Genomic DNA, 12,240 nt, shown 5'->3' with positions numbered 1-12,240 from the left:
AGAAAGTGATTTTGAAAAGTGAAATGTAATTTCCACCTTTACTCAGAGTGGAAATGTGAACTCTAATACTGATTCCAGAGCAGCTTCCTCAACTTCTTGTACTGGGCTTTGTACTCAGGGTATTTTGTTCTTTTTAAAATGCCGTGGTTTGTTTTAGTTTCACTGGCTGTCAGCAAATTGCTTTATTTAAATAATGAATGCATATGCTAAACCAGAATGAATGCAAGTGCCAACATTTTAATATATATATTAATATACATTCGTTCACATTAATTCATTCAAAGAGTCACTACCACCTGTGGCTTTCACACCAATGTCAGGTGAGGTGTGTGTGTGTGTGTGTGTGTGTGTGTGTGTGTGTGTGTGTGTGTGTGTGTGTGTGTGTGTGTGTGTGTGTGTGTGTGTGTGTGTGTGTGTGTGTGTGTGTGTGTGTGTGTGTGTGTGTGTGTGTGTGTGTGTGAATGGGTGAATTAGAGACAAGGAGTGTATAAAGCGGCGGCCAGATAAAACATTTACCATGTTATTGGGAGGGCAAAAGAGCTCAGTACAAAGGATTGTTTTAGTAAATATATTCATTCACTTTAATATTGTCCACATTTTTCAGGCTATGTTGTAAGTTTTTGCGGTCTTTGGATGGAACATGCATTGGAACATTATTACGATCAAAACTTTTGTAATACACTGCTACACCGCACAGTTGACTATAGTTGAGCTAGTTTCAAGCTCGTTATGGTCATAAACAACTAAGGTGGTCATTTTGAATCTGATATGTGCGGTGGATATGGTTGTGTTAAGACCTCTGCCTAGGTGTTATTAACAGGTGTAAAATGATACTTGTGTTTTAACACAGCTGGCAGTAATAAAGTGGAGCAACGATAACAGTTTCATTTTACAGTAGCGCGCCAGAACCAATGGTTGTCTGCCAAAGGGTAGTGGGATGCCAGGATTGGTGCCAGGATAAAAATTTGCGTCGAAACAATAGTTTCACTGGCTGTCAGCAATTGCTTTATTTCTAAATAATGTAAAATGCCCACATAAAAGCTATCATTTCATCAATTGCATCTCCCTCTGCCTGTTTGTAGTTTCGGTTTGCACATAAAAACACTTTTTGCCCATAAATTTAAGTGCCAACATTTAATATGTATATATATATACATATTAAATGTTGGCACTTAAATTTATATATATATATAGTGCAATGGAACAGACTTAATGAACAATAATAAGTAATAAGTACATGAAGCATGTGACTGAAGCTCCTGCTCCACTGAAGAGATGGAATTTATCAGCAGATGAAAACTTCAGGTCTGTGCAGACTGACAAAGAAACTTCCACCTCTGAAAGGAATACATGAAATAAACAGAAATAATATACTTCCAACATTCACAAGAAATATGCGCAGATGTATCCAGATAGATTAGATTAATCCAGTGGTTTCCAACCTAGGGGTGACATTTTACAAAAAGCAGTGTGTGGGGTCACATTTCAGATGGCCAGTTGTTGATGGTTCAGTTGTTAACAGCCCCTACAATTATGTTTACCCCCTGAACCTCTCAAATGGTTTAATTTCAACGAATGTCCAAATGATCCAATATGTCAGAAAAGCCAAAAATTTGTTTAAATGTTCAAAAACTAAAAACAGAATTTGTGTATTAAAACTTTGTTTTTTTTCCTTTCCTCTCCCAATAATCACCTCACGACCCCCTCAGATTCATCTGGCGTCTGTGTATATAAACCTGGATATAACTTAGTTTACACTCGCTCCACCTCCAGCAGCTGCAACAGCAACGTGCTTTTATATTTTTTAATAAACTAATGACGTCAAATAATGTTTGATAAAACATCAGTCACTGAAATAAAATTAATACTATTACTACAAAGTAAGCTACAGTTTACTGCTGCTAAAACTTCTGTAATGTTATTTAAGTAGGTATTTTCATCCAGGACTTTTACTTATTTGTTTTTACATTGCTATATTGGTATTTTTTTTACTTATGCAGAAGGATATGAATAATTATTTCACCGCTAAGATTTAATGAATAAAAATGTATTAATACAGATTACTACTTCAATTAAATTCAATTCAACATGCAGCTCCATGGCGGGACATCTGCAAAAGAAAGAACAGAACTTAGTTGTATGTATACATGAACAGGTTGCCATTCCTTCAGAAAGTCAGACAACCATTTAAGGCAACATTCAGACCTACAGTCTGATAATATAAAAACATTTTAACACTGTGTTTACTGCTTAGAGCACAATAGAAAAGGACAGAAAAAAATTATAATTAACAGAAATGAATGCGTTTTAAGACCTTCAAACAACCTGCAACACAAACAGAAGAATATTGTGCACCTGTATGTAAGACAAGCAAATGGATTGTTAATGTCTATCTTGAAAGTGTAAATCCTTCAAATGACACACTGAATTCAATGTTGCTCTCAGTCAGTCACAGGTTTTGAGAGAGCGACGACACTGTGTAACCTTGTGAATCCTTGTAGTGGTAGGGAACCTTTGTCGTCAATAGATGTATACAATGCAATAATCAGGTAAGAAACGAGGTGGATAATAAAAGTGAAACCCAACCTTAAGCCTGATCTTTTCCTCCATCCTCCTTCTAGTCTGGAGTCTCTCGGCTCCGGCTGCTCAGGCCGTGATGATGCTGAAAGTTCTAAAATATGCATTCATTTTCTCTCAGGGTGCTCCTGATGATGGGAGTGTTGTTCTGCTGCGGGGCTGGCTTCTTCATTCGCAGACGGATGTATCCATCTTCTCTGAGAGACGAGCCAGCCTTCAACGTCTCTTTTACCAGGCATCCTGCGAACTCACCAGGTACGGTAGGGCTCAGATGGGTAAACAAATGAAAGGGTGGCAAAAACAAACTAAAATGCACTTTTAAAAAGGGTGGGAGGTTCAAAATACACATAAATGGACAAAGAAAAAGTAAAATTGTGTGAGACTGGGAGAATTGGATTAATACCTGCACATCTGTGGAGAAATGGCTTAGATGAGTTTAGAGTTGACATAGATTGGGTTAAAATGTTTTCCGTGCCATGTGTGTGTTAATGAGCGCTTTTGGCACTTGACAGGCTCTGGAGGCCCAAACAGCTGCAGTAATAAATACGCTGCACGGGAAAAAGCTGCACCAGTTTAGTTGGAGTTTTCTTTTAAGTTGGCATCCAATACAATCAGGATCCTAATACAACCATTGTTTAACACTTTATAATGAAGTTACATGAACTACCATAAATTCATGATGAAATCCTGCATGATTTACGCATTACTTCATGCATTAATAATTCATCAATCATCAGAAAGTAACAGTTCAAAGTCTTTCATTCATGATCTTGTGCATGAACAACACATTAGTTAAAACATTAACTAAAGTGAGTACAGCATCAATGTTATTGATGCATTAAACATGATCATAATGAATTCTAAGCAAAACAATTTGGGCCATTGAACCAAACACTGCAGCAGAAAGTACAAAACAAGACGAGCGAGTGAAACTGCAAAAAAGAAACAACAAACGAAAACAAAACCATGGGAGAGAGAAGGCATGGAGTTAATAAGATGTAACGGTGCCATGTAAGGCTCCTGAAGGGCCTCAGAGCATCATGGAAGATTCCCCCGGACCCTAGGCTAACAGGATAACTAAGATTGAATTTAGGTATAAACTTTATCAGAATGGAAGGTTTTAAGGCTAATCTTAACGCTAGAGAAGGCGTCTGCCTCCTGAGCCGAAAGCAGGGAGCTGGTTCCACAGGAGAGGAGCCTGAAAGGTGAAGGTTCTAACTTCCACTCTCTACTTATGGAAACTCTGGGAACTGCAAGCAGGCCAGCACTCAGAGCGAAGTCTTTGAAATTAGTCTTTGGCCTGGTCATGAAGAGCTTTGTAATTTAGCAGGATCATTTTTAAATTTATTTATGATTTTACAAGAAGCCAATGAAGAGAAGCCAAAACAGGAGAAATATGGTCTCTCTTGTTAAATCCTGTCAGTACTCTTGCTGCAGCATTTTGGATCAGCTGCAGGGTTTTTAATGAGTAATTTGGACATCCTAACAACAAGGAATTACAATAATCTAGCCTAGAAGCAACAGATCCATGAATGAGTTTTTCTGCGTCACGCTGAGGAAGGAGTTTCCTGATTTTATTAATATTACATAGATGAAAGAAGGCAGTTCTGGAGATTTGCTTTATATGGTGTCTAAAGGACAAATCCTCATCAAAGATGACTCCAAGGTTCCTCACAGTTTTGCTGGAGGCCAAGACAACGTCATCTAGAGTAACTAAGTGATTACAGAAAGAGTTTCTGAAGTGTTTGGAGCCGAATACAATGACAAAAATAAAAAATTTAAGCCCATCCAACCTTTAGTTCTTTCAGGATATTCTTGCAGTTTTGCTGACTAATTTGCCTCGTCTTGTTATGAACAAATTAAAAACTATCCGACAGATAAGATTTGAACCAGTCTAATGGAGTTTCTTTGATCCTAGTAACATTCTACAATCTTTGCAATAAAATCGTGTCATCAGTTGTATAAAATGCAGCACTGAGGTCCAGAAGAACAAGTACAGAGTCAGTCCATTGTCTGAGGTTATCAGGAGATCATTTCTAACTTTCACCAGTTTCACCTGTTTCTGTGCTATGATGAACTCTAAATCCTGACTGAAAATCTTCAAACACATCATTCCTCTGTAAATGATCACCTAGTTGATTTGCAATTACGTTTTAAGGTTGTTGTTGTTTTTTAAATAGGGCAGGTTGGATATCTGCCTAAAGTTTCCGAAAACAGCTGGATCAAGAGTAGGCTTTTAAAGTAAAGGTTCAATTACAGCAACTTTAAAAGTTTGTGGTACATAACCTGTTGAAATAAATGAATTGATCTGATCTGATAAATTAAGTGATAATTCTTACGGAAAGACATCCTTGAGCAGTCTTGTTGGGATGGTGTCTAAGAGACAGGTTGATGATTTAGATGAAGTCATTACTGCAGTTAGCAGAGAGCTCAACAGGAAAGAAATGTTGTCAGTATAAATCCAGTCCCATGGATGTTTCAAAGGCTGCTGTGCTTGACAACACATTCCTGACAGTGGCAGGAAGGTTATGCCTAATGCTTTCCCTAATAATAATAATTTTGTCAGTAAAGAAGTGGATGAAGTCATGACTACTGAGAGCTGAAGGAAAGAAGGAGGGCTCAACAGAGCTGTGACTCTTTGTCAGCCTGGCTACAGTGCTGAAAAGAAACCTGGGGTTGTTCTTGTTTTCCTCCGTTAATGAGGAATAACATGCAGTTTTAGCATTACAGAGCGCTTTCTTATATGATATGATCTAATTTAGAAATACCTCTGAATTAGTGGAACGCCACTTCCTTTCCAGCTCTAGCGTAGTCTGCTTTAAAGAGTGTATTTTTGAAGTGTGCCAAGAGGACAGCCTCCTCTGGTTCATTAGTCTGATTTTGAGAGGGGCAACAGTATCGAGTGTTGTACGCAGAGAGACTGCAGCGCAGTCAATGAGATGATCTACTTGTGTGATCAGTCAACGTAGCTGCACTCCACTTTATTGGCATTGAAGAAGATGAAAATGGAATCACCTCCTTAAATTTGGCCACAGCATTATCAGGAAGATATCTACTGCTATACATTTTTACCCCATATGCTGTGTAGTCTATTGTTGTAAATTAAAATGCTTTTAAAGAATATTCAGCAAAAGAGGGTTTTGAGTAAATTCTATTAAATGTTCGGTTTCCATGATCGAGTGTGTGATCATAACAGTGATCACACACTTGTTGACATTTGGAGAAAAGTCAATTCTGTCTAAAAATGAAGTGAGGGCAGAATTGAGGCTGTCATCGTCCACATCAACATGAATGTTAAACTTACATACTAGGATCAATTAGATCTGATCTAACCTAGTGGTGACTAAAACACTTATTTTGCACAGTCAGCACAACAGGTTTTGAGGGAGTATTAGGGAAATGTGTATGTTAGGAATGACTTCTCCTTAAGAACTGAACACATACTGTACAGATGAAGAAAACATTCACAAAAATATATTTTCCTTTTGTGAACGGTTCAAATTGACTGGAAGGCAGTCTGATGAAAAGAGCTAATTGGATGTAAAGACATGTAAATCTTGCCTCCTCTGGCTGATACTCTCAAAGCAACCACCAAATCTTCAGGAACAATAATTTTGACATTTTACAATCATTGTAAATTCTAATCTTTTAAACTTCAGTTTAAAATGGAGAATTGGGGAGAAAGTAGGGCAACTGATAAAACTCAAGTCTTAATATTATATGAATAGAATTTTACTTTGTCAGTCAACCAAGCAGAAAATTGAAACGAGCACTCCAATAATAACCACGATGTTAAACTATATTGCGCAGCAGACTACATACTGGAAAGGTGACCAGGGGAGGAGGTTATTACGAGCTTCCCTCATTCTGATGAACTCCAACATAAAGTCAGCATCACAGGCTGCTTGTTTTAATCATTTCTGACACTCTTCTTGGAGAATCCAGATAGGATAAGGATTTCATAAGAGTTCGTTCGAGGTTTTGGGTTGCAAGGGATCTCAGTGATATAACTTCGCCAGTTGTGGCAGGGCCAAAAACAAAATGAAGGGAAGGATGTCCTGCCAATGACTACATTCATTTTTTTTTTAATGTTTTCTTACTGGTGTTTGTTTTATTAACTTTATGATCTATCCTGCTGTTACTTTGGAGGTGCAGTATATTCTGTTGTATATTCTGTTTTATGAATAACAATTATCATTAAAGTTGTAATCCAAAAGATTTCTGCACATCAAACGTTACATTAGTTTGTCACTTAGGACCTTATTTTCTGCAGTGCAGGCACAGGAACAGCAGCACAGTGCGTACCTGTGGCCAACTTGTTTGTTATTTCGGTGAACTTCAATCATGGGCAATTAAAATCAACTCCTCTCATCCCCTTTAAACCCACTCTGGTGCGGCTTGTTGTCGGGTTCATAATGATAGACGAAGGAGCAGACCAGCAATGCCATCCGAACTTTACGCAGGAGAAAACTGACATTCTTGTCTGTGACATCTAATTTATGGAACTATGAATTGGCCTCTGCAGGCTGATGATGTCAGATTGGCTTGGGAAGAGGTAACTAATATTATAAATGCCTCTCCCCCTTGTATTATGAGAATTATTGCCCTCAGCAGAGGAGGGAGCTGCAACGATAGTCTGAGCTGTGAGTTTAGAGGGTTTCGGTGGCATTGATGTCACGTACCAGGTGTTACATTGGAAATGTGGATAATTTTACTTTAAACATTATTTGTTTTTATAAATTTTTAACAACAGCAATGTTCTCAAAATGTCAAAGATGTTGTGGCGTTAGTACCTGAATTGCATAGTAGCATTGACGACTGTGCATAATTTGCTGTCCAATCATCAATTAAATAGATTCACCTGCTGTGCATAAATCACCCTAATTTACCCTGCATAAACTACGCCTTGTCACACTGTAGCCTCACGCAGCAGGGGAGATTACTAAACCTGATAAGTCAGTGAAAAGGCTTTTTAATTATTACCCCTTTATGTGTAATTTTTTATTATTTTATTTATATATAATATTTTATTAAAAAATGAACCCAGGTAGCCTTTTAGAGATTAGAGAAATTACAATATCAAGAATGTGTCAAATCATTTGATTTGAACATGAAAAAATAAACAAAATGAGTAACTAAATGCACTCATTAAAAAATATTGACTCTTGTCCGTTTTAATTAAAGGCAGGTCTCTATCAGCACCGCAGGCGTCCCTCTCCACGAGCCCGGAGAAGAGGGTGAGGAGCAGAAGGTAGATGTGGAGTGGGAGCAGAGGGGGGAGACAACCTAAGGCTGGCAGGAGGTGGACAGGGACAAAGGGAGGAGGACCGACCCTTCCTGGACCTCCAGCAAGCTGGTTTAGACATGCTGGAGAGGAAGCTGGGGTCGCTCAACTCCTGCCTGCAATCGTAGCCCCCCGCTGCTGGTCTCCGTTAACGCCTGCCTCAGGAGGCTAGCAGATGCAGTGGAACGGCTGTCTCCCCCCCACCCAGCAGCACCCACCTCTGCTCCCCCTGCTGAGCCACGCCCAGCATGCCCACAGTGAATCAGAGGAGGGAGGGCAAGGAAAGGAAAAAGCGGGAATTAGTTATTTCAATAAAAACTTTGAATATTATTTAATTGTAAATATGTTAATAATAAAGACACATCCATTTGTTTTGGTGTAGGAGTACACTCACTACACTATGGAGCCAGTTGAGCAGACAGCAGGTACGATCTCTCCCATGCACCCGGCTGTTCTCCGTTTTGAGTCCAATAACGTCTCGTCTATGGGGTCAATGTGACATCCCATTGTGAAGAACACAAACACGCCACAAAGTGTTTCCTGACACTGTGAGGCCGGATTGTAATCTGAAACATCTGAAACTCATTTTTCATCATTCCAAATGTGCGTTCTGTCACTGACCCGGCACGACTGAAAACACCATTAATAACACGTTGACTTCTCATTGTGGACATTATGTATGGCATAATCAGACACATTTTTAATGGATAGCTATTGTTACTTAGCAGCCACCCGTACAAGGGGGCATCTGCTTTAAAGATTGTAAGAACGATAGAATTCGCTAAGATGAATGAAAGGTGTGCAGACCCTGGATAGTTGGCATACACTTGTGTCACCGGGCAGTTTTCATCACAAATCACCTCAGTGTTAATGGAGTGGACTCCCTAAAATTCACATAAGTGAGAGCATCAGTATCTGTAACACGCAACTTGCACATTAGTGCAGTCAATTGCACCAAGTATCTCGGAATCCACAATTCAGCAAGAATTCTTGTTTAGTTTTCAGCTGGCTTTCGTGTGTTATCGGGAAAACGATGAGGTCACTGGCATGTCGGACTAGACTGGAATAACAAGCATGTATAGCCGAACTGACGGTGGACTAGTTTACACCAACCACTGGGCCCAAGGTGTGTTGAAAACAGCCGGTGACAAGGAAGTTCAGAGCGGCTGTCAGTTTTAACAACTGACTCACAGACAGATGTAACCTTTTGCTGACGTGTTTCCTTTGGCATGGGTAGTTGTCACACGAAAGTCAATGGTTGTTCTGGCTTAATTTCAAGTCAGTCAGATGAAAAATCTGTTGAAATTGCAACTGACCAGCAGTGGGGAAAGTTCTGAAGAAAAAAGATACCACTGCCAGACTTTTAAATAAACACAGGACCTGTGACCCACAGAAAATAACTGCAGCTGACGACAGCAGAATCCTTGGACCTGTAAAGAAGCCCCCCCCCCTCCCCCCCACCACCACCACCACCACCACCACCACCACCTCACTGCAATGTTCTGGAGATGAGATCAAAATGAACATTTGTCAAAGTGATGGAAAGCCAAAAGTGGCCATGATCCAAACCATCCAGCTGATCACTGAAACATATCATCATGTCATGGCCTGGCCATGTGCAGTATCGCTGCTTCTGGAACTGACTCACTTGCCCAGTAAATGGCAGCACCAGAATTAATTCAGAAGTGTACACACACATTTTGCCTGGCTGTGTAAAAAGCAATTTCTCTAATGTGATTGGCCTGTCGACCAAAGCTTTTATCAACGACTGAAAATGGAAGTTGTCAGTCATGAGATTTAAACTCTACTGAGCCTTTTAATTGGTGACAAGGAGCCTGAGGACAGGGAATGAACTTACTTTTGTACTGTGCAAATAACAAAATGAATGTGCATATAAAGTGAACAGAGTGAAAAAGAATCTAAACCCAGTCTAATTTTTCCCACAAAAAGCTAAGGCCCAGTACACACTGCCTGCATGGCGTATGCGTCGCGTCTTGATTTTCTTTTTGGCAGCTACGTTAACAGGTTTGCAACAGCCAGACTCAGGCTTGACTCACATACGTTACCCAGAGAATAAACCCGTCATCTATTTTTCTACATGTGCCGTGCATGGTTACCAGCAAAAAAGATCTGCGAACACATGTGCACTATATAATCACGACAGAAACCCAATGTAGGTTTGAATGATTCTATTTTAAAAAGTATTTACTGGAGAAAATAGAAAAATATCCTTCAGTTAAAAGGAATAATCTACTAACATACATAATGCCATAATGCCTGTTTTATTTGTATTTTATTTTCTGTACAGAACTAAGTTTGGATAAACTGGAAATCATTGATCTTTCTCACTCCACATCATTCACAAGTACGATCTGGTTACTCGTAGTGTGCTGCTTGTTTCCTTACTTGACAGTGTGAACACACTAATGCACTCAAAACAGCAAGTAAAAGTATGTGAATTGAGACACAGCCGGGTGGAAAATAAAGTCTGATGTGATATGAAAAGCAACTAAATGGATGGTGAGATTGTTTTGTAAACTGCTGAATATGAACTGCGTTTGCTGGTCACAGTGGTTGTTACATGTGACATTTTGCCTTTTGATTAAATGACATTTAGCACAATGCAGGTCACTTGCTGTGATCGCTAGAAGCCACAGGTAAGGTCAATAAGTCCAACAGAACCGAATCTTAAAGCCAACTAAAAAGCAATGTTGTTCTCTTCTGGAGAACTCATCTATTGTTTGGATTTAATGTGATATTTTTTTAACAATGCTGTTGAATTTGATGTGGTATATGAGATATGCACATGTATAATCATGTGGTGCTGTTTTTATACACATTTCCAGTTTGGAAATGACGGTAAACGTGGAAGAAATCTTCACTGAGGTTTGAAAGGTTCCATCAAAGTACAATAGAATCAGACTTGGTGAATAAATAACGACATATGTCCACTTCAATGTCCACTTTTGAGCTTTGACTTCTGCAGGTATTAAGATGAATTTTTTTGCCCCTTTTCTGAAAATTTGAATTTTGAAATGCACTTGAATTGAAACAAAGTGAACAGTCAGACATTCTAGGAAGGAATGATATCACCGCTTCTGTTTGTCTTCACAGTTTCCCAGCAGCCAGGGAGTATGCAGGGCTTCGGTGTCAATGGGATGACAGGAGGTGACCCGGGGGTTAACATGACCCACCCGGCGTACCCTGCGCAGCCCGGTTCGGCCCATATGATGATGGGTTCCTATCCACCACCTCCATCCTACTGCAACCATCCGCCGCCGTCCTACGAACAAATATTTAATGACAAGAAGTAACATCAGAAAGGAACTAAGGGGATGGAACTTGATGTGGAAAAGGGAGGAAAGGAAGGAGGCACTCGGGCTGAATCATCAGGAAGTTCAGAGGAAGACGAGGATGAGGCACACCTGCCAGTTGTTTGCAAATTCATGATTACTGTTTATAGATGTAAGAATGGTAAAACACAAAATGTTCTGTCCTGTGGAAAAAACAAAACAAAAGAGGTACAATAAGCAGACATACTTATTTCTTTAACACACAGACAAACATACACACATAGAGCTTCATCTGGAGTCCTTAATTTACTCTCGATGTATGTGGATTGATTTGTACAGTGAACTGTGCCAGCCTTGGTCAGCTGAAGACAAGTTATGATGGACTTGGTCCGGTCACCTGTTTCCTTCACACTCCTAATGCAGTTAGAGCTACAACTGTGCAGACTGGAACAGAACATGCCACGCACACTCATTGTCTATGGAAATGCTGGATAACATGATTTGTAATGGTTATTATGATAACCATTCAGAAATAGTTTCAACTAATAATATTTAAATTAAAAAGCATACTTATAAAAAGACAGTAAAAGGACTGCGTGTGTGTAAATGGCTGTTGAAAACCATTTTCAAGGATGACGCTGATTCATTTTCTATCTAGCATTTTACTGTAACATTGACTCCTCACTTAATAGTGAGTTCTGGGTCCATTTTGTAGGCAAGTTATGTAATGACAGTGAGCTGCTGCAGCAGATGCTGGCTCATTCTCTGTGAGCAGCGACGAAGGCTTTACTTCACCTCAACACCTTCAGATGGACTCTCATTGTTGGTTGTGTGTCACGTGCTGATGGTGGTTCTGTTTGCTGCTCACTGACCGACTGACATATGAGAAATGAAATGGTATGTCACCGTTTCACCACTACTTGCTGCCATTCACTAGTTCTGCCAGTAGAGTTCTACTGATATGTGTCCCTTTTTCACTTTTTAGTCCGTCATACTCGTCACGTATGCATTTATACACAATACTGGAAGAAAACCACCCCATGAGGGCAGTTGCCACTGATGTTATCAATGTTGTACTCTTCTGTA

At 39.6% G+C, this 12,240-nt stretch overlaps 1 protein-coding gene across 1 annotated transcript in view; it reads left to right on the top strand.

The window, feature by feature from the left end:
* Window positions 1-12,240, top strand: part of vopp1b (VOPP1 WW domain binding protein b) — a 50,948-nt gene that overhangs the window by 33,714 nt on the left and 4,994 nt on the right. Inside the window, exons 4-5 of the mRNA XM_069698093.1 lie at window positions 2,699-2,832; window positions 10,976-12,203. Of these exons, the coding sequence (XP_069554194.1) occupies window positions 2,699-2,832; window positions 10,976-11,175 (334 nt within the window). The 3' untranslated portion in view covers window positions 11,176-12,203. The remainder of the gene's footprint in view (window positions 1-2,698; window positions 2,833-10,975; window positions 12,204-12,240) is intronic.

The sequence above is a fragment of the Brachyistius frenatus genome, unplaced genomic scaffold (assembly GCF_029030835.1).
Source record: "Brachyistius frenatus isolate BFR_SWC_R1_liver_20210118 unplaced genomic scaffold, ASM2903083v1 Contig_25, whole genome shotgun sequence".
NCBI classification, from domain to species: Eukaryota; Metazoa; Chordata; class Actinopteri; family Embiotocidae; genus Brachyistius; species Brachyistius frenatus.
The sequence above is the reverse complement of the archived record's forward strand: the minus strand, read 5'-3'. Positions and strand labels throughout refer to the sequence as shown.